Here is a 22,702-nt window from a genome sequence, read left to right on the forward strand (position 1 = left end):
TAACACAGTGACTAACTGTGTCTGGACACGTCAAGGACATCATTGTTCCCAGTGGCTCACAGCTGGCCCTAGTGTGAGGCTGGAGAGGCATCACCCTTGTAGGCACACAGACAGGGCCTGCCCAGGCCGCTGTTTCCAGTTTCCTTGTTACTCTTGCCTGTCTCAAGGCTCAGAGGTTAAGAGCACTCACTGCTCTTCCAGAGGTCCTGTGCTTAGTACCCAGTACCCACAAGACAGTTCACAGCCATATGTAACTACAGTTCCCGGGGGATCTGACACACTCTTCTGGTCTCTGCAGGTACCAGGCACATATGCAGTACACCCACATATATTGATGCAAACATTTATACATGAAAAAAGAGTAAATTTAAAACTTTTTAAAAACTTCACATCCTCTGTTGTCTCTAAGTTGGGCCTCACTGATCAGTGATTGATTGATTATTTATTATTTATTTATTCATTCATTCATTTATTTATTTATATTTCATACAGTCTCCCTATGTAGCCAGCCCTAGCTGTCCTCGAACACTCTATGTAGACCAGGCAGACCTTGAACTCACAGAGATCCACCTGCCTCTGTCTCATAAGTGTAATTAATGATTCTTTTAACAAAGGCGTCCTAAAAACAACTCCAACCACCTCTTTTTTTTGTGACATTTCTCACATGTTCACCCACATCTGCTCTCTCTCTCTCTCTCTCCCTCTCTCTTCCTAGAGCATTGATATTCACTTGAAAAAAGACACTCGGAGAGGAGCCGTCAATAACCAGCAGACAGACTGGTCATTCAAGCTGGACGGAGTTCTTCATGACGCCTCCCAGGACTTGGTTTATGAAACAGTTGCCAAGGATGCAGTTTCTCAGGCCCTTGATGGATACAACGGTAATTTAATTAACCGTCATTTTATCTAGGACTCTGAGGAGCTCCTCTTGGAAGAAGAGGTATAAGAAAGACGTACTCGGGGACTGGAGAGGTGGCTCAGCGGTTAAGAGCACTGACTGCTCTTCCAGAGGTCCTGAGTTCAATTCCCAGCAACCACATGGTGGCTCACAACCATCTGTAATATACATTAAATAAATAAATACTTAAAAAAAATTAAAAAGAAAGAAAGAGGTACTCTATCCTGAACAAAACAAAAGACCTTCATATACTAACACTGGAAGTTTATTTGTTAGTCTGTGATCTGGTGAGAGAACATATATTCACTTCATGACATTGTAGGCATGGCTTCATCCAGTCTCTGAGACATTGCCTTTATTGGATCATTAGAAGACCCTGGTTTTTTTAAATCGTTAATTAACTTATTCACTTTACATCCTGATTGAAGCCTCCCCATCCCTCTTCTTCTCCTAGTCCCACCCTCTCACCTCCTCCCCTGAATCCCCCTGGCTCATTAGCAGTGGGCTAATTACTAATTGCTTCTGGCTTCAATCCAGATGCTGGATTAGGGCCGCTCATCTAAAACCTGCCTCCACCCCCAGCACCTGGGAAACAGGCAAACAGACTTCCAGGGTTTAGCATAGCCTCGCCAGGTCTGCCATGTAGATTCACAGGAGCAGTCTCTGGAGATCCTTCAATTCAAGAGGAAGGAGGAATAAGAGTCTAAGGTGACAGTGTTTTGTGTCCCAAAGCCTGATGATGATGATGATGGTGGTGGTGATGATGGTGGTGGTGATGGTGGTGGTGGTGATGATGGTGGTGGTGATGGTGGTGGTGGTAATGATGATGGTGGTGGTGATAATGATGGTGGTGGTGATGATGGTGGTGGTGATGATGATGGTGGTGGTGATGATGATGGTGGTGGTGGTGTTAAAGGTGCAAATGAAAGTATTTCCAGCATAGGCAATCAGACACAGGTCATGGCCCAGTTGTGGTAGTCCGTTTCTGGAAATGGCCTGGTTCTAAGTAGGAGCCTTGTAATTTATAAATAATTCCCTTAGCAAGATATAGGGTCACAGGCTGGCTATTCCAGCACTTGGACGGTGAAGCAGGTAGATCAGGAGTTCAAGTCATTCTGGGCTACATAGCTTGATGCCAACATGAGCCACATGAGACTATGTTTCGAATAAATCAACGAAAAAGCCCACCATCGACAGGAATTCCCTTATTGCTCTATCTCTTTCTGGAAATTTGTCTCTGTGGAGTGTCTCCTGCTAGCTCTCAGACATATGCAGTTTAAGCCTTGAGAAGGGCTAGAGTCTAATGCTCCAGCTCCCTCCCTTTCTTTTCAAGAAAGTTGTAGCCACAATATTCCCCAGCCCTGGGACCTAGATCATCTGGGAACAGAGAGGCGGAGAGCTCTATGTGGATCACACATTGATGGTGCATGTTCAGGTTTGACTGTTTATGACCCTGTTCCCCGGTGCTGTCTTCCAAGGTGGAATCCCTGATGTCTTTGGATGTTCCTGGTGGCTACCTTCACATCAAGATCCTGGATGGCACCAAGCATGTTGGGGATATGAGGGTTGTCCATGGAGTGATTTCTCTGAATGTCACTCAGTCATATTTTTGAAATGTTTGCAGGCACCATCATGTGTTACGGGCAGACAGGAGCTGGCAAGACATACACCATGACAGGGGCAACGGAGAATTACAAGCACCGGGGTATTCTCCCTCGTGCCCTGCAGCAGGTAGACAATGGGCCTATGGTTGGGATGCCACACAGTTCCCCTCTTCTCTACCCTACGTGCAGCCAATTCCAGGTTTAGCTCCTAGAGAGAGTATGTCTAGCCCTCAGGGGAACACAGCTAACATGGGGTCTGGAGACGGTACTGTGACTGGGCTGGGGTAGAGTCAGAGTCCCAAGGAAACTCAGGCTTTGATTTTCAGACTGATCCTGGACGCCAATAAGCCTGTCTCCTTCTTTGTGAAGGAGGGACAGACGTGCTAGTCAGGCCCTGCTGCTCCTGTGGCCTGTGACCCTGTAAGAAAGGCTTTAGAGGTCTTTGCTGGTTTTAATGAAGAGAGTACAACATTTTCAGAACTTTCCTATTGGCTGTGACTCTCCCATTCAGTAGCTCCTGGAAGACAAAGGCAAGAAGCGGGGTCTGTCTGAACCTTCAGGACTGTCAGCCATGGCTCTGGGAAATAAGAGGGATCTTCTAGCCCAGGTCTTGGTTAGAGGTAGGATGCAAACAGCCTTTTCCCCAAAGCATATTGTGATTCTAAACCACCATGCTCCATTTTCCTGAAGAAATGCACTTACTATCCCATTGTCAAAATGTCAGCTTCTCAAGGCTGAGAATATAACTCACTTGGGAAAGAGCTGGTCTAGGTCAAAGCCCTGGGTTTGATCCCCAGCAGTGGGGAAAATGCACAGCGAGCAGCATGTTTGTACTCAGGAAGTGGAGGTAAGAGGACCGGAAGTTCAAGATCATCTCTGCTCACATTGAGAATTCCTGAGCAACCTGGGTTACATGAGACCCTATCTCAAAGCTAGCTGGGCATGATGGGGCACACTTGTAATCTCAGTACTTGGGAAGGCTGAAGCAAGAAGATGGTGAGTTGGATTAAATAACTGGGAGACATTTTTGATTCCAGCCAGACTGGGACACAAAGTAGAACCTGCCTCAAAACGAAACAAAACAAAACAAAAACTCAAATCAAAAGTTGGTAATCTTACACAGTAGACTAGCAACAGTGGCTGTTGTTGATTGTGACCATGACGTCCACCAGACTGTAATCTCTTTAGGACAAGTATTGCCCTGTGCTCCCTGATGTTCTCTCCTGAGGGAGGTCGTGGGCTGATGTGAAGTGATCAGCCTCTTCTGCTCTTGGTGACTGTGGTCAAACTCCCATATAGGTGTTTAGGATGATTGAAGAGCGTCCCACACACGCCATCACAGTCCGTGTCTCCTACTTGGAAATCTACAATGAGAACCTGTTCGATCTCCTGTCCACTCTGCCCTATGTTGGACCCTCAGTCACCCCAATGACTATCGTGGAAAACCCTCAAGGGGTCTTCATTAAAGGCTTGTCCGTGCATCTCACCAGCCAAGAGGAGGACGCATTCAGCCTCCTCTTTGAGGTGAGAGGAGAAGCCCCCCCACTTCCCTTCCTAACTCCTTGTTTTCCTCTTACTTTTTTTTAGTTTTTTTTATTTACCTTAGTAAAAAGAATGAAAAATTCACATGTGCTTATATTGAAAACAGTGTTCAATAAGAAGAAAACCAAAACCATATATTCTAGATCATAACCACCTAGTCCTTTCTTTTTGTGAGGTTTGTTTATTTGTTGTACTGGAGACTGAGCAGAGAGCTTCATATGTGCTAGGTAAATCCTCTAATCCTCTGTTATTGAACTATATTCCCAGACCCTTTTTACTTTTTAAAAACATTTTAGCCAGGCATGGTGGTGAATGCCTTTGATCCTAGCACTCCCGAGGCAAAGGAAGGTGATCTCTGTGAGCTTGAGGCCTACTTGGTCTACAAAGGGAGTTCCAGGTTAGGCAGGGCTGTTACACAGAAAAACCTTGTCTTGAAAAAGAAACACACACACACACACACACACACACACACACACACACACACACACACATTTTAGCTGGACAGACAGGGATAGTGCTTGTCTTTAATCTCTGCACTCAGGAGACAGAGACAGGCAGATCTCTTAGTTCAAAGCCAGCCTGGTCTACAGAGTGAGCTCTAGGACAGCCTGGGCCACACAGAGAAACATTTCTCAAAGAATTTTAAATTTTAATATTTTAGATTGTATCCTTTCTTTGTATAAAATTTCTTTTTAATTTTAAAAATTAGATGAGAACCTGTTTTAAGGTGAAAAAAATTTTAATTAAAAATTTTAATTTTAAAAATTAAAAAAAATAAAATATTTAAATTTGTAATTATGTCTGCTGTGTGTTTGAGCATGTGTGTGTGCAGTACCCACAGAGGCCAGAAGATGGCATCAGATTCTCTGAAGCTGGTTATGAGCTTCCCCACGTGCAATGCTGGGAACTGAATTTGGGCCCCCCTACAAAAATAGTGCTCACTCTGAACCACCTCTCCAGCCTCTCCTATGTACTTCGTTATTTCGAGACACATTCTCAATACATTTCCCAGGGTAAGCCAATTGTAGTGGTACAGTCCCTGTAATCCCAGCTAAGGAAGCTGAGGAAGGAAGATGGCTGAATTTTTTTTTTTTTTTTTTTTTTTTTTTTTTTTTTTTTTTTTGGACCTGAGGACCAACCCAGGGCCTTGTGCTTACTAGGCAAGCGCTCTACCACTGAGCTAAATCCCCAACCCCCAAGATGACTGAATTTAAGGCGAGTCTGAGCTACATAGTGAAACTTTATCTCAACAAAACAAAGGTGCCCAGGCTAGCCTTGAAGTCACTCTGCAATCCAGGTAGGCTCTGATCTTGTGACTCTCCCGCCTTTGCCCCTTAAATAATGGGACTTACAGATCTACACTGTCATGCCTGGCCGTACATAGTTGAACTTATTCTTGTGTTCTTTCTCTCTTATCTTGGCTGTGTTAAGGATCAAATTCAACCTTGTGTGTGCTAGGCAAGTACTCTACCAGTGGGCCGCACTCCCAGCCCGTCTTATGTCCTCTTTTTGAGTTAACCCTAAGTCACGACTACTTATTGAATCCAAATGTCAGAACTGCTGGTGTGGTTGCAGATTCTGGGAATCCCTTCTCCTAGTAGGCTGAGGTAGGAAGACAGTGAGCTCAAGCTCAGCCTGACCACCTGTAAGAACCCTGTATAGAAGCAGTTCTTTGTAATTAAACTTAAATTAGAGCTATGGGATATGTCAGTGGGGAAAGTTGTCTGCCAGCAGCCCTGATGCTCTGATTCCAGTCCTCAGGACCCACATGGTAGGGGAGAACTGACTCCAGCAAGTTGTCCTCTGACTTAGAAAAACAGGCACAATCCATAAATAATAATCAAGGAAAGTCAAACCACGCCGACAGTTACCAAGGGGGGGAACCTTAATCATGTTTTACAAAAGACCTAGTGATTCTTTTTTTTTTTTTTTCTTTTTGGTTCTTTTTTTTCGGAGCTGGGGACCGAACCCAGGGCCTTGTGCTTCCTAGGCAAGCGCTCTACCACCGGGCTAAATCCCCAACCCCAGACCTAGTGATTCTTTTCCTAGCTGTCTACCCAAGAGAAACAAATGTGTGGCACATATGCGTATACACACAGAGGTTCATATGTGTTCATGGCAGCATTGTTCATAGCCATTAGAGATTGTCACCATGATGTCTGTTAGCCAATGAATAGATAAACAGCTCCACAGTGGAAAATCAGCAGTAAAAGGGACCAGGTGGGGGAGGCCAGACAGAATGAGGATGCATTCTACAACATAAATGAACCTTGGAAACATAGCCGTCAGCCACAGAGGGCCACATGGACTGAGTTTATGCTGGTGGAAAATCCAGAATAGCCACACAGAGAACCAGAAAGCAACTGAGTGGCTGCCTGGGAAGGAGTGGGAAGGCACTAACTGCCCATGGCCCCAGGGAACTCTGGGATGATGTAGCAGTTCTAAAATAGGATTGTGATAATGTTGTACAATTCTGTACGTTTACTAAAAATCATTGCATTACAAAAAATGGCAGGGCTGGGGAGGCTGGAGAGATGGCTCAGTGGTTAAGAGCACTGATTGCTCTTCCAGAGGTCCTGAGTTCAATTCCCAGTAACCACATGGTGGGTCACAACCATCTGTAATGGGATCTGATGCCCTCTTCTGGTGCCTCTGAAGGCAGAGGCAGGAGGGTTTGTGAGTTTGAGACAATCTGGTCTACAGAGTGAGTTCCAGGCTAGCCAGAGCTACATAATGGGACCCTGTCTCCAAAATAAGCAAACAAATAAGCTTTACCGGAAATCTCTGGTGGTGAAAGTACAGCACCAAACTCCTGTTTGTTTCCCTTCTACTAGTTTACAAAAGACTTTGCCCAGAAGGCCCAGCTGATGGTGATGGTCTGAGTGTTGGACAGTGACTGAGAGTCCTTGTTGTCAGTTTTCAAAATGTCACATATACTTCCTTTCCCCTCCAGGGAGAGACCAACAGGATCATTGCCTCCCACACGATGAACAAGAACTCATCCAGGTCACACTGCATTTTCACCATCTACATGGAGGTTGGTGCGCGTTCTTTGTTCACCAGAGAAGGACTGGTGACTCCAGTGGGTGCCACCCAGCCAGAAGCTCCTCCCAGGGCACTCTAAATTGTCTGGATGTCTTTGTAGGCTCATTCTCGGACCTTATCAGATGAAAAGTATATCACTTCCAAAATCAACCTGGTAGACCTGGCAGGCTCGGAGAGGCTCAGCAAGACGGGGGTAAGTCAAGAAGCCACAGACCCTGTGGCCTAGTCTGTGTGTATATCCCACATTGGACTCTTGAGAACATGCAGATGGAGTGGCGTGCTTTTCTAACCACTGCGTGAGATGATTCCCCTTCACGTAATGCCGACATTGGGTTGGAAGTAAGCCTGGGGCTCAGAACTCACAGTATCTCACAAAGGAAAGCAAAGTTTGTAAGTAAGCTTTTACTTTTGTGAGAGGATGCATAGCTTCTGTCAAGTAACAAGCACACCCGACCAAAAATACAATAGGTTTTCATCCTAACACAAGAGTGCTGTGTCTTTTCTCCTTTGACTGGAGTCTGACCTCACAGTCTCTGGTGATTGGTTAGTTTTGAAAATTGGTGTGAAGGAAACGGGGGAAAGGGCCAGCTTCTCTGGATCATCAAGTTCTGAAACACAGTACAGCAGGGTCTTTGCTGAGCAAACAGTTTTACAAGGTAGGGAGATGGCAATAGCATCCCGAAGGTTTCGTTCCTGTGAGCATTCTTTTGATAGGAAAGAGTTGGTTCCTTGTAATTACCCCTCACCAGTATTCAGTAAGTACTCAGGAAATCTCCACACTGGCATGGTGTTTCTCTGTGCATAGACATGAAAGAATTCACATGCATATTTAATTTCAAATATATATTTGCAAAGATATTTTAACACAAAATTTCATGAGAGTATTTAGATGAGTATTTGCTTGTGGGTGCTACTATATTTATGTGACTATTCATAGGCTTACCTGCTCAGGTATTTCATGTGCATTTATACATGTAACTGTATCATATGGATATTCATTTGTGTGTTCTAATTCATGTCAACTTTCATATGAATGTTCCTGTGAGTTTTACTATTACCATTATCAGTAACCCAAAATGGAAACCACTCCCAACTTGGAGGAAAAGGTCCTGGTTCTGGGGAGGAGGCTCCAGCCTGCTGCAGACTTTTACATAACTGTAAACCAGTAAGGGTGGGCAACCTTAATAGGGTTGCCTCCCTATTCTGTTCAGCGTGACCCAGACATTTTGTTTGCAGTCAGAAGGCAGAGTCCTAAAGGAAGCCACCTACATCAACAAGTCGCTGTCATTCTTGGAGCAGGCTATCATTGCCCTGGGGGACCAGAATCGGGACCACATCCCTTTCCGGCAGAGCAAGCTCACCCACGCTCTGAAAGACTCCTTAGGTGAGGCTGTGGATGGTCCTCAGAGGAGGGATTGTGTTCTGTGGAGGACTAGGTCTGGCTTATCTGCCATTAGGGATCGGAGAATCACTTTGACCCAGGGCAGTGAGTTTACTGTGGTTCTTGAGAAGTGATGCCAGTCAGACACCGGACAAGCCTTCAGGCATTCTTGCTGTTAGAATTGTTATTCAAGCTTTTGCCTCTGCTGGGAACATTTTCTCTTTCCACCTTGTCCCTAAAGGGTTTGGCAGAGACCTTTGTGGCCTTGGAGAGTCAGGGAAAGGGCCTCTCCTATCATTTCCCCGTGTCCTTTACACCTTCCTGGACACAACAGTGGAAGCCTCCTTGTCATCCCCACCTGTGTCAGGGTTTGTCAGGCCTAATAACGCAGTCACTGGTTCCTGGCCATGAGCAAAGTCCAAGCTCACACCTTCCTTCCTGAGCTTGTCCCAGTCTCCTGAAGTGTCTATTCTGTCCTGGTTCCTCCTGTGTACATCTAATGGTCTCTCTCTGGTCCTACTTCTGTCTCTTGCCTCATAGCCTCATGCAGCTAGGGTTGTCTCCTTTGTCTCTAAGTCAGCACGGGCTGTTCAAACAAAGCACCGCAGGCGGAAGGCATGTGCAAATGCATTCCTTGTAGTTATGTGGACAGCGAAGGCCAGGATCGAGGTGTCAGTAGATCTGGTTCCTTCCTTGCAGATGGCTACTTCTTGGCCATATCCTCACCTGGAGAGAATGAAATGGGTCTGCTTTTTCTTTTTTTACAAAGACAGAAACCCCCAGCAAAGGGGCTGCACACACAGACCTTATCTAAAAGTAATTACTACCAAAGGTTCCATTCCAAACACATTAGACTGAGTTTTGGGATTTTGGAGGTTATAAATTTTGTGGGGACACAAGTATTGGGTCCATAACAGTACCCTGTCAATCCTAAAGGAAACTCTCGTGTCCCTTTCTGCAGGGGGAAACTGCAATATGGTCCTTGTGACAAACATCTATGGAGAAGCTGCCCAGTTAGACGAAACGGTAGGTAGAGACAGCCTGTGCGACCAGGCTGGAGTTTCTCCCCATGGGTGCAGGGACTGAGGGTTCAGCATGGATAAGGTTGGATCCAGACTGGCACAGATGCCACTATCCATGGCATTATTCAGGACCACAAGGACAAATCTGAGCCACAACTGCTGAGAGTGACAGAGACCAGGATGCCGACACCAAACAATAAACCATATTAAGAAAGAAGCACAGGTGTAAGAAAGACTCAACCTTGGGGACTTATGTAAGAAGGGCACAGTGAAAGCAGTTTTGTGGGGACAAAGAACATGTTTTCAGGGGTACAGCTCATGTGAAGTGAATAGTTGAGAAAAGATGCAACAGAGCCCCCTGTGCAGAAGGAGAAGCCCTGGTCCTAAGTCATGCCAGAGTCCTGGGTAGGCAAGACCTTCAAAAGAGGCCTGGGAAAGGAAAGGACTTTTCCTCCCTGAAGCTGGGTGGGTACTGAGCTGGGTGGCATTCAGATATTGGCAGCAGGACGCACAAGTGTTACTGGTAGAGGCGATGGCAGAACTGAGCAGGTGACTCATGCCAGGAACATCTTGTTACTCTACAGGAGGGCTTAAGAAGGGAGGAAAGGGGAATTGCAGGGCTCGGCTGCTCTACACACAACAGAGAGAGTTTGAAGAGGGGAGAGTTGTGGACACTGATGGGACTCAGGGAGAGAATCCGGTAGCAGGATACAGTATCCTGAAAATGTCAGACAGGAATAAGTGTCTGACACAGTGACAAGGGACTCCATCCCAGGTTGGGTTTCCCCCTCTAGGGTACCCTTGTCATAGACAGTTAGGAAAACTGTCCCTAGATGTTTTACTGTTGCAAGTGTTGGGCACAAGCTTCAGCTACCTGGAGAATTCACTTAGGTGAAATGGGTCATTTCCAGGGATGTTGTGAGGCAAGGCATGACTGTAGGGCCACCAGCCTGTATACATTAGGGACTGTCCCAGCTCAGGGAGAGTGCTCTTGCCACACATTCAGTGCCCTGGGACTTGGGAGGCCAAACCAAAGAGCTCCAGCTGACGTGAGACAGCACCTCCAGGGAAAGGGTTTAGGAACCTCCTGGTCTCATCTCATAACAAAGGAAAATTGATCCCTAAGAGGAGCTGTATCAACTTTGACCTCCAGGCTGCCTTACTAATAAGAAAGCTACCCCTGAGAACTCTATCCACGCTGCTTTGAGGAAGTCACCCATGCTGGGATATCTTAGTCATGGACCCATTTGGGGGTCACTGCATGTCGTTCTGGGATATAAGACATGATGGCAGATAGAGGTATCAAGGCACTTGGGAGGCTTTGTAGTAAGTATTGCTTTATTGTAGTAAGTATCTTATTGTAGTATTGCTTTAAGGACGAGCCTTGGAAAGCCAGGTGTGATAGCACTCAGGAGGCAGAGATGGAGGGTCTCTGTGAATCAGAAGCCAGCCTGGTCTACAGAGTGAGTTACGGCCAAGGCTACTTAGTGAGACTCTATCTCGAAACAAAACAGAGGAGCCTTGGGGTCAATCAGTGGCTATTCCTCTTGACATATAATTCATATTTAAGTAAAAGGCACACAAAGGGAAGGCAATGAGTATTTTTAATAAAATGGAAGGCAGTTCTTGCTACTAACCAGGCCCAGATTACTTTAATATTCTAGAAATTCAGTGACCATCTCTGTTTCCTCCTGAGTTACTCAGTCCTGCAAACCAGTGATTGTATATTCTGCTGTGTCTTGCTTTCTGATTCCTCTCTGTTTCTTAATCCTTGTGCTTAAAAATCTATTTAAAATACCTTTAATAAACTCTAACTCTGTTACATAACAAGGAAAAAAAGAAAAGAAAATGGTACCTTCCAGCTCAGTGAAAGCCCCACCCTCCCATCTCCACCCCTGAGATAGTCGGAGCACAGGCAGCAACTCTCCTGGCCCTTGGGATCTCCACGCTCTTAGTCCCACACTGCCCAGGGGCTCTGCCCAGGTCTGGACCCACAGGCCCAGATGTGTGGTCTTAGGAGTTTAGAACAAAGGTATATGAGGGGTGTGGGTGCTAATGAATCTCTTCTCTAAATGTTAAAAAATAACACGTTCCTATTATGTAGTTTTACTCTATGTAATAACGTGTGTGTGTGTGTGTGTGTGTGTGTGTGTGTGTGTGTGTGTGTGTGTATGTGTGTGTGTGTAGATGCTCACACTTGCATGCTGGGATGGGGGACCAGTGCCCTGAAACAAAAACAACAGTCATGTTTGGAACAGCGTAACCTAGCACCTATAACAATCAGGCTTCTTCTGAGAGCTCTCTTCACAGAGACATCAGAAATTGCACACTGAGTCTCCCAAGGATTTGTAAGGCAGGCCTCTCATCCCTGTACCAGGGAGTGGTGAGATTTATGTAAGGTTACTCAAATGTCCAGTGGCAGACAGAACATTTGACCAACCAAACACCACTGGGAAAGAACCTTACCAGTCCTTGGGGCCACTGCAAGGTGCCTTATTCCATTCCAAGCCTGTTCCTAGTCTCAAGGCCTCTTCACTGACAGTCAGCCCAGCATTACAGGAGGCTCCATTCTCAGGGCCTGCCTTGTGCTCCACCCTCACCTAAAACGTGTGCATTGAGGCTATTTCCAGGACACCCACTCACGTGGCTGCTCATGGCCTCTAGCCATAATGCCCCAGAAGTCACTTAGGAGATGTCAAGTCTGCTTTGGAATGGGCTACCACTTATGCTTCTTCCTCTTTTTCTTCTTTTTTTTTCCCCAAGCTGAGGACGAGCCCAGGGCCTTGCGCTCGCTAGGCAAGCGCTCTACCACTGAGCTAAATCCCCAACCCCTTTTTCCTCTTCCTCCTCCTTTCCTCTTCCTTCTCTTTTTTCTTTTTCTTGGGGTTGGGGGCCATTTCTTGAGAGTCAGGCCATCACTGTGGTGTCCTGCTCTTCTTTGCAGTGAGAAAGGATGAGCAGAGGCCAGAGGAGGATGGTAGACTTCTTCCTCTGTTGTTAGCCAACTTATTTTTTGAGGCAGATTCTTTTGAAGAACCTATATCTTACCGTTTTGGCTAGGCTGGCTGGTCAGTGGACTCCTTGATTCACCTGTCTCTCTGCCCTCAACACTGATATCTGACTCTTTACAAGGGTGCAGGGGATTTGAACTCAGGTTCCCTTGCATTCAGTACAAGTGCTCTTACCCACTGAACCATCTCTCCAGCCCATACCTTGTGTTTTGGAGGGGGAGGGGCAGGATCTCTCATTAACCTGGAGGTGTAGCCCATTAAGGCTAAGATGGCTGGCCAACAAACCCCAAGGATCTACCTGTCTGTATCTTACCAAGTGTGAGATTACAAGCTCATGCCACCACACAGGCTTCTTTACGTGTATTCTGGGAATCTAACTCAAGTTCTTAGGTTCTCATGTTTATGCAGCCAACTACTTTACCCTTCTCCCCACACACATGGCTTATTTGCCAGGTATGGAGACACAGCCTTGAATCCCAGCACTCTAGAGGCAGAGGCGGGCAGAAGCCTGTGAATTTGAGGCCAGCCTGCTCTTCATAGAGGGTTCCAGAACACCCAGGGCTATGTATAAAAAGTCTGCTTCGGGGTTGGGGATTTAGCTCAGTGGTAGAGCGCTTGCCTAGCAACCGCAAGGCCATGGGTTCGGTCCCCAGCTCTGAAAAAAAAAAAAAAAAAAAAAAAAAGTCTGCCTCAAGTTCATACAAACAAAAAAGCAAACAAGGAAAATGTAACAATGAATGTGGTCGTATATTATTTCTTTTAGACGTCACCTATCTAGACTGAGAGAAGTAGCTAGGAAGAGCCAAAGGCACCTCCTGTAGGAGGGGGGCACCATGCCTGTGCCTTTCATGTGAAGGAGAACCTGGAAAGCTTTGTGCTGGAGGCTGGTGCCTTCCTTAACTGTGCCTTAAGGAACCGAGAATAGAGAGATAAGAGGTTAGGAGGAAAGGAGGGAGGACTGCCTTAGGCAGGGGCTCCCTGAGCACAGGGGTTTGGGCAGAAGCTGGGAGCTGTAGGTTAAGAGTTGGAACAATGTGGGACTGAGGATGCTCATCAGTGGAGAAAACTTGTCTAGTAAGCACAAGGCCCTGGATGTACTCTCCAGCTCTGCAGAAGAAAAGTAAAAGAAACAGAACAGTTTGCAACAGGTGCATGGCTCATGGCTTTAATCCCAGCATTGGGGAGGCAGAGGAAAGGCAGGTGGAGCTCTGTGAGGTTGAGGCCAGCCTGGTCTACATATTGAGGATCTGTCTCAGAGAAAGTGAGAGAAAGCAAGGGGGTGGGGGAAGGAAGGGAGGGGAAAGAGGAGGTGGACTAGTGTCTGGGTAGTGCACTAGATAAGGACCTGGCTACAACATGGGTCTCTTATCAACTTTCTGTTCCTACTGTTCCATTCCCTACCCTACTGAAGACCTCACCGCCAAGATCTTGTTTGTTATTAAAATTATTTTTGTTTGTTTATGTGTATGTGTGTTTGTGAGTGTGAGTATGTGCATGTGAGCACAGGTGCCCACAGAGGCCAGAGAGGGTATCAGATGTCCTGAAGTTAGAGTAACAGGCTGTTGTGAGCCACCTGATCCGGGTACTGGGAACTGAACTTGGGTCCTTGGAAAAGCAGCAAGCTCTCTTAACCGCTGAGCCTTCTTTCCAACCCTATTTATGTATTTTTGATACTGAATCTAATGGCGCCGAGGCTAGCCTCCAACTCAATAGGTAGCTGAGGATGATCTTAAACTCGTCACCACCTCATAAGTGCACGTTCCATCAGGCCTGATGTACCCTTTCTAAATGTATATTTTGGTTAAGGATTGGACCAGCCTGACCTACATATTTGCTTGGCAAAGCTCACAAGGACCTCCACCCGCTAACCAGTTTCTATATCACTTGCTTAACCTTCAGACCCACAAAGGCCCTTTTGATCATTGTCCCCTTGAGGATGGGAACTGATACCAGTTAAGAGGACATGCCCTCCGAGAAGGCTGGTGTTTAGGGTCTCATGTGAGTGGCGGGCCACCTGACATCTATCTGGTCTGTTTTCAGCTATCTTCGTTGAGGTTTGCCAGCAGGATGAAGCTGGTCACCACTGAGCCTGCCATCAACGAGAAGTATGATGCCGAGGTACTGAGGGGCTGATGGGAGCTTCCCACCTCTGGGAATGCTGTCTGTAGGTTTGTTCCCTGTGTGTCTGCTCCCACATGAGTATCTGCTGGAGGTCATAAAGGAAGCCAGATTTGTGTGGCTTCCTCCTGCCTCCTCCACTGAAGTCTTGCCTGGAGTCCTGGGTCAATCCTTTTCCTTTCCGTGATAAGTCACTATCGTTAAGAGTCCCCAGAGATCCCACTAGACTGCCACAAAAGTGAAAGGGGAGATGATCTACCACTCAGCTCACAGGCGGGGATTCAGGGACTTGGGTATCCCAGGACTCCCCAGGAGATTTCTTCAGAGCTGAATCAGCATACATTGTCTCTCCAAGTTGCCTGATAGAACACATTTATTTTGTGTGTATATATGTGTGCATGTATATGTGTGGGCATATGAGTGGAGGTCCAAGGACAACTTGGAGGAATCCGTTTTCAGGAAGATCATGAGTTCAAAGACAGCCTAGAATCCATGAGACAGTCTCAAAAATGGACCCACAGGCTGGAGAGATGGCTCAGTGGTTAGAAGCATTTACTGTTCTTACAGAAGACCTGGATTCCATCCCCAGCACCCTCACCGAAGCTCACAACCATCTGTAACTCCAGTTCTAAGGAATCCAATGTGCTCTTCTGGGCTCCCTGAGAACCAGGCTCAAACACACATATGCACTCAAATGCACACATACACATACACACAAACACACATGCATGTACACGTACACACGGGTACACACACACATGCGTAAAATAAAAGTAAATCTTTTTTTTTTTTTTTTTAATTCTTTTTTTCGGAGCTGGGGACCGAACCCAGGGCCTTGCGCTTCCTAGGCAAGTGCTCTACCACTGAGCCAAATCCCCAACCCAAGTAAATCATTTTTTAAAAAGCAACCAAAAATGCTTCTGAAATCATGGTCACTGGAGATGGGCATGTGTATGTCCCTGTGTCCCTGGCAAAAGGGTTAAACATTTCTAGGTTCTAAACCCTGAAGGACGATCCCATCTTGAGACTAAACGTGGTTTAGCAGGAAAGTAGAGCTCAGAGTTCAAATTCTTAAACTCAGTGAGGTTTAGAAAGGAGCACCTGGCCAGCTAAACCCTTGTCTATTCTGAGCTCCTGATTCTGTTGGTTGTAGAGCCTGACTGAGTATTTTCTACTTCCTTCCTTCCTTCCTTCCTTCCTTCCTTCCTTCCTTCCTTCCTTCCTTCCCTTCCCTCCCTCCCTCCCTCCCTCCCTCCCTCCTCCCTTTCCTCTTTTGGTTCCTCCCCACCTTGCCTTCCGTTTTGTGACGTGGTCTCCTTATCTAGTCCAATCTGGCCTCATTTCCTGTTCCTCCCGCCTCATTCCCTGTGTGCTAGCATTATAGACTTGTGCCATCGCAGTTCAGTGAAGATTTGTGTTTTTGAGTTCACAGTTGTTGCATTTGCTGTTTCTGGGTTGAACCACCCTTGTTCTATGACTTGCTCCTTCCTTATCTGTGGAGCCTTTTCATGTGTGTGTGTGTGTGTGTGTGTGTGTGTGTGTGTGTGTGTGTGCATTATGGGTGTGTACAGTGTATGTTTACGTGCATGTGCATGCTTGTGTGTGTACGAATGTGTGTGCAAGCAGATGTGTGTACTACGTGTGTGGGTACAGGAGGTGCTTTCAAGACCCTGAACTCGGGTCTGCTTCTGCAGCCGTTTTCAGGCAGCAGCTCCCAGCAGTAGGAGAGGCTGCCACACCTCTCAAGCATTAGGAAAAAATCCCTCTGTTCTCAGGGTAAGTTGGAGGCTGGTTTTCCCAAGAGGGTCTACTACCCAATTCACCTTCTGATTGGAGCACATATGTCCCCTGTGATAGATACACTGAACAGAACCTAGCTACAACATGTTCATCCAACCTAGCTATCATCCAACAGCTGGTGCCAGCATCTCGGCCAGACGTTCTGTATCTGGGACATAATGTATTTCCTAGAGTGGGGAGGATGAGGTGGCTGAGAATAGCCCCCAAACCTTTCTCTTTGGCCCCAAAGACAGTCCATGCTGGAAGGAGATATACTTGGTGTTTCCTAAAAGGCTGAGCCAGGATTTGGATTCTGATCACGTACCTCACGTTTTGTGTCTAAATTGCCACCATGATGCCAGAGGTCTGTCAGCCCTTGCTGTGCACTCACATGGTGACGGGTGAGCCTCAGTACCCAGGTGATCTGACTGAATGAGGCTAGACTACAGCAGGCCTGCAGTGTGAGAAGCCCATGGGTCTGTGATTGTGATTAGACACAACAGTGGTCACCCGTTTTGGCAGCAGCTCCTTCCAGTGGTCATTTTCTGACTGTGAAGAGCCTGTTCCTGGTTAGAGGTCTCTGAAAACTTCCTTGTGCCTCTGTTACAAAATATTCTCAAATATCAAATGTAAGCAACCAGGCAAACTCTCCATTTGGGTTTTCGAGACAGGGCTGCTCTGTGAGGCCTGGCTGTAGCTCTGTGTAGCCCAGGCTGACCTTGAACTCAGAAATCTGCCTGCCTCTGTCTCCTGAGTGCTGGGATCAAAGGCAGGCACCACTGCCTGGAAAGATTTGGCAAATTCTGTTGCTCAAAATGTATCACTTCTGGCAGTGGTTAAGAGCACTGACTGTTCTTCCTGAGTTCAATTCCCAGCAACCACATGGTGGTTCACAACCATCTGTAATGGGATCTGATGCCCTCTTCTGCATGCAGGCATATATGTAGGCAGAATGTCGTATACATAATAAATAAATCTTTAAAAAAACTATCATTTCCGGGTTGGGGATTTAGCCCAGTGGTAGAGCGCTTGCCTAGCAAGCACAAGGCCCTGGGTTCAGTCCCCAGCTCCGGAAAAAAAAAAAGAAAGAAAGAAAAAGAAAAACAAACAAACAAACAGAAAAACCAAAAAAACCCAAAAAGATATCATTTCTCAGTACTTGAATCTATGAGGTGTTCTCTACCAGACACCTCTTCCTTCTTCCTTCCTCCTCCCTTCCTCTTCCTCCTTTTTAAAACATTAGTGACAGTTGCAGGATAGTGCAGGCTGGCTTCTAGGCTATGTAGCCAGCCTGGACTATTGATCCTCCTGCCAAGTGTTAGAATTACATGCATAAACCACCATACTCGACTTTTTCTTTTTTGTGGTATTAAGGCTGGAGCCCAAGGCACACACATGCTAGGCAAGTGCTCTGGAACTAAGTCATGCCCCAGTGCAAAGAGTGCCCATTTATAAAAATGGACTGTTAGGAGGAGCTGGACCCAGTTGGAGGAAGCCAATGACTGGGATGTGCATTTGAAGGGTGTAGCTTGTCCTTGGACCATTCTTCAATCTCTCTGCTTTCTGGCCATTCTGAGGTAAATGGCTTTGTTTCTGCACACTCACCCTTCTCACACATCATTTTGGACCCAAAGCAATTTGTTCAGATTTGCTCGTTTGTTTTTGAGACAGAGCCTCACTGTGTAGCCCTGGCGGTCCTGGAACTCATTATGCAGCCTAGGCTGGCCTTGAGCTCCCTGAGATCTGCCTGCCATTGTCACTGATGCTGGGGTTAAAGCTGGGTACTACTACTATACTTGACTGGCTCAGATATTTTGTTACAACAGCAAAGTGACTAACACAGGGATTGTTTACCACATGACCTTCAGTGGACATTTAAGACCCAACCCTAAGAGTCCAGCATGGTAGCATATAACTATCATCCCAGCACTCAGAGGGAGAGCCTGGAGGATCAGGGGTTCAAGGTCACTCTTGGCCACATGATGGCTTTGGAGCCATCATGGACTAATGAGACCCTGTCTCAAAAATTAAAAACACACACACACACACACACACACACACACACACACACACACACGAGAGTCACATTTTTCGAAAGAGCAGTAGAACAGTGTAGGGTGGGGAGAACTGAGTACTGCAACTTGTCCTTTGACCTCCACACATATGTCATGGCCTAGGTGAAGAGCCTTATCTTGGGAGACGAGGGAGCTCTCCAGGAGCTACTGGGAGTTGGGTTTGAAGACAGCCCATAACCTGTGTGCAGTTCTCAGTCATGTTTGCTGAAAGAAGCCATCTTAGACGATAGCTCATTCCAGTTGGCAAAGGGTCTCCCACCAACTAGAATGGATGACCTAGAAACCAAGAATACACTTTATGTATTGGCAGGAATAACTAGGATATCTGGGTCCAAATTAAGAAATCGAACATTTGGCTGCTATGGTGGCACATGCCTTTAATCCATCACCGGAGGCAGAGGCAGGTGGACCTCTGTAAGTTCAAGGCCAGCCTGGTCTACAGTGAGCTCCAGGACAGCTAAAGCTCCACAGAGAAACTCTGTCTTAAAGAAAGAGAGAAAGAGAGAGAGAGAAAGAAAGAGAAAAAAGAAAAGAAATTGGGCATTTGCTACAAAGGAGCCAAGTAGTTTTTCTGATGACCCTCTTCCCTATTTGTTATGTTTTCCCTGTCAGAGAATGGTCAAGAATTTGGAGAAGGAACTGGCATTGCTTAAGCAGGAACTGGCCATCCATGATAGTCTGGTAAGGGAGTGACTATGGGGGAGTTGCTGGGGACAGAGACCAGGGGCAAACAGCATGGCAGGTTAAGGTGGGGGCCATTAAGGTGGTGGTGGGGGGAGTTTAAGGTGGTGGTGGTTGGGGTTAGCATGGGTCAGGCAGTAGGAAGGATTTGCAGCAGACATTCTGTGGCAGGTGGAGCCCTCCAGTGGCCCAGTTGGGCTTGTGGTCACCATTCTGGTTTGCTGAGACATCTGGCCTGCTTTTCGGGCCTTCCCCAGCAGGACCAGATGGTAAAGCAAGCAGCCAGCCTAGCGGTCAGATCCTGTCCCCAGCTCGACTTTTTGGCTGTCAGGATGGCCCCGATGCCCCTGCTTGGGCTCAGGTTCTTATCGCTCATGTAGCACATGTTCTTCATCCTTCAAGTCCAACCGCACCCTCGTGAATTATGACCCCATGGATGAGATCCAGATTGCTGAGATCAACTCCCAAGTACGGAGGTACCTGGAGGGGACGCTGGACGAGATTGACGTAAGGAGCCCTGCCGTGGGACCATCATGCTCTACTCTCTTGGACTTCCCTTGCTGAGTACTGTGATACGGAGTGGATGCAATAGATGGGAAGTGGTGTTGCCCCTCCTTGTCAAAGCCCTTCAGCTCATCATGGCCTTAGTGTCCATGGTTAGGGTCACAAACCTTAAAGTGAGCTATACACAGTGTATATATCAAAGGTCATCCGTCTCGGTGGGGGTCAGGGGGGAGACAGACCTTGAAGCAAAGCTGCTCTGATGGAATCCCAGGTGCCTCCTGGCTGAGTGCCCGGGCTACTGAGTGTTCAGTAGCCTCACCTGTGCAGCAGAGGAGGAAAGTAGGCCAAGGCGTTTCCCCTTGGATGAGCTTGGCTGTGCCTGGCCGTATGAAGCAGATAAGGGATGGTGGTCAGGCTGATAGTCCTTTATGAGGATCCTGCCCCCAGAGCTCACTGTTGGAGTTTAAAAGAAGGTAGCAGGCACAAAGGAGGGGCTGGAGGGGGGAATGAATCTCATTTACAGTGCAGCCATTAACCCTCTCATCAGGGAACTACATGGGCTACTATCCCTCCCCCTTAAGTGTCAATGTGGACAGTTTGGTGGCCTTTCCAAGCACAAGGGAAGCATTAAACCAACCTGAATCAAGTTTAGTGTTCATAGGCCGCTAACCTTCCTCCAGCTGCACATGTGTCTATGCCTGTGCCCAAACGAGAGGGTGTGTTAATGTGGTCCATCTAAACCTTCTGGAAGTGGAAGAAAGCTACTTAATAATTTTAATACAGTCTTTTCCTTAGGGAGTATTTGCACCAATTGTCCTCATTGTTGTGACAATGACAATATATCTGACAAAAGCAAGACGAGACAGGAATGTTTGTTCTGACTCACAGATGATGTAACTCATCATGGCAGAGAAGGCAAGAGTGGCAGACGTTTGAGGCTGGTCAGACTGTGTACACAGTCAGGAAGCAGAGAGCGGGAATACTAGTGTTTATCTCCCTGGATATTTTGTTTTTCTACTTTCCTTCCTTCCTCCTTCCTTCCTTCCTCCCTTCCTCCCTTCTTTCCTTCCTTCCTTTACATTAAATGTAATGTACATTGGTGTTTTGCCTACATATGTCTGTGTGGGAGGGTGTCCGATCTCCTGGTCCTGGAGTTACATGAGTTGCCATGTAGGTGCTGGGAAGTGAACCTGGGTGCTCTGGAATACCAGCCTGTGTTCTTAACCATTGATCCATCTCTCCAGCCATATGGCTCAGCAGTTAGGGGTACTTGATGTTCTTGCAGAAGACCCAGGTTTAGTCCCCAGCACTAATGTGCAGTGCATGGCAGTCTGTAACTCCAGTTCCAGGGGATCTATTGTCCTCTTCTGGTCTTCGGGTGCACCAAGCATACACATACATGCAGGCAAAGCACTCATACACATAAAAATAAATAAATATTTAAAAGCATACACATGCATACACATATCTGAGTGTGGGTTTGTACTTTGCATAGGTTCCCTGTGGAAACCGAAAGAGAATATTGTCCCCTGGAACTGAATCTAAAGACAGTTGTCAACTTTCTGATGTGGGTGAGGGAACCAAGAGAAATAGATGCTCTTAACGCTCAAAATGAGATGGCTCAGGGTCAGCCAAGGGCTCCTGACTTCTCTGCTTAGACACAGCCTCATTCCTTGGTACCGTTGTCTAAACTCTGCTTTGCTTTCTCTCTTCTGCCAGATAATCAATCTAAGGCAGATTCAGGAGGTATTCAACCAGTTCAGGGTGGTTCTGAGGTAAGTTTCTCCTCACTCTCTTCACACTCCATTTTCATTTTTTATGGCCTGGGCAATTGCCTTCAAGAAAACCCTCATGTGTGTGAGAGGTGCGCACGTGTGTGTGTGTGTGTGTGTGTGTGCGCGCGCTCGCGCATGTGTGCGTGCATGAAGAATGCTCTCTGCCACGTAAGGAACCAGATCTGAGTGCTTAGGGTGTGCACAGGCCCCTGGTGGGTGTTCGCTGAGTTCGTTAATTGGACAGGGACTCTCTGGAGTGCCAGCTGTGAGCGTGGCCAGAGCTAGGCCTCATGAGTCCTGCATGTCCTCTACCTCTAGGAGCACTTACAGTTTATATCCATTGTCTGAGCAGATAATGCTGGTTGGTACCACACTGGTCATTTGATTCCGAAGGGCCTGTTAGAACCTAGGTGACATCACAGTCCTCATGCAGGTTTACAGGCACTATGAAATGTCATCTTAGAGCTGATGCATCTGGCTTGGAAGGTGCTCTATAGGTTTGGGGACTGGATGATGTGGGGACGTGCACATTGTGAAAAGGGATGAACCTTTTGTTTGCATTGTCTTTTGCCTATGGTGAAGCTGTGGCTCCATTGTCAGGGCTTTACTTAACCAACTTTTAATCTAGTATTTGGGTCTCAGCCAATTTGGGGGGACTTAGCATATCCCCCATTACAAGGTGCTATCTCACTCTTTCTCCCAAGCCAACAGGAGCAGGAAGTAGAGTCTGCCTTGCGCAGGAAGTACACTCTCATAGACAAAAATGACTTTGCAGCCATTTCTGCTGTCCAGAAGGTAAGCACAGGTGCTCCTTGCTAACATCACTCACTTCAGACTTTCCATCTTCGGGGAGACTTTGGCAGCAACTACAAGTGTCATGCAAGTCCCCAGGTCAGGATAACACCAGGATAAACATGGAATGCCCAGGGCAAGAGTAAACCACTTGAGGGCTGGAGAGAGAGCTCAGTCAGTAAAGCCATTGCTGCACAAACATGAGGCCTCAGTTCAATTCCCAGAACCACGTAAAGCTGGGCATGGTGGTGCATCCTTGCAATGCAAGCTCTGGAAGGCATAGACAGACAGATCCCTGGGACTCTCTAGCCAGCCACCCTAGCATAGTTTGGGAGTTCCGGGCCAATGAGAGACCCAGCGATAGATGGAGCATGAAGAATAACATTCAAGGTTGACCTCCAGCCTCCACATCTACATACATACATACATACACAGAAAAAATATAGCCTACCACTTTTGTATTTAAAATGATGTC

The 22,702-nt window shown here is 46.9% G+C and overlaps 1 protein-coding gene across 2 annotated transcripts in view; it reads left to right on the forward strand.

The window, feature by feature from the left end:
• Positions 1 to 22,702, forward strand: part of Kif9 (kinesin family member 9) — a 43,324-nt gene that overhangs the window by 6,725 nt on the left and 13,897 nt on the right. The window contains exons 3-14 of one of the 2 annotated variants that reach the window (XM_032910885.1): positions 716 to 881; positions 2,523 to 2,629; positions 3,802 to 4,026; positions 6,998 to 7,081; positions 7,190 to 7,282; positions 8,326 to 8,473; positions 9,432 to 9,496; positions 14,544 to 14,621; positions 19,088 to 19,156; positions 19,559 to 19,663; positions 21,380 to 21,435; positions 22,140 to 22,230. In XM_032910885.1, the coding sequence (XP_032766776.1) occupies positions 716 to 881; positions 2,523 to 2,629; positions 3,802 to 4,026; positions 6,998 to 7,081; positions 7,190 to 7,282; positions 8,326 to 8,473; positions 9,432 to 9,496; positions 14,544 to 14,621; positions 19,088 to 19,156; positions 19,559 to 19,663; positions 21,380 to 21,435; positions 22,140 to 22,230 (1,287 nt within the window). Of the gene's footprint in view, positions 1 to 715; positions 882 to 2,522; positions 2,630 to 3,801; positions 4,027 to 6,997; positions 7,082 to 7,189; positions 7,283 to 8,325; positions 8,474 to 9,431; positions 9,497 to 14,543; positions 14,622 to 19,087; positions 19,157 to 19,558; positions 19,664 to 21,379; positions 21,436 to 22,139; positions 22,231 to 22,702 lie in introns of those variants that run through there. The other variant, XM_032910884.1, reaches the window with a different exon arrangement.

Source organism: Rattus rattus, chromosome 8 (assembly GCF_011064425.1).
Source record: "Rattus rattus isolate New Zealand chromosome 8, Rrattus_CSIRO_v1, whole genome shotgun sequence".
NCBI lineage: Eukaryota > Metazoa > Chordata > Mammalia > Rodentia > Muridae > Rattus > Rattus rattus.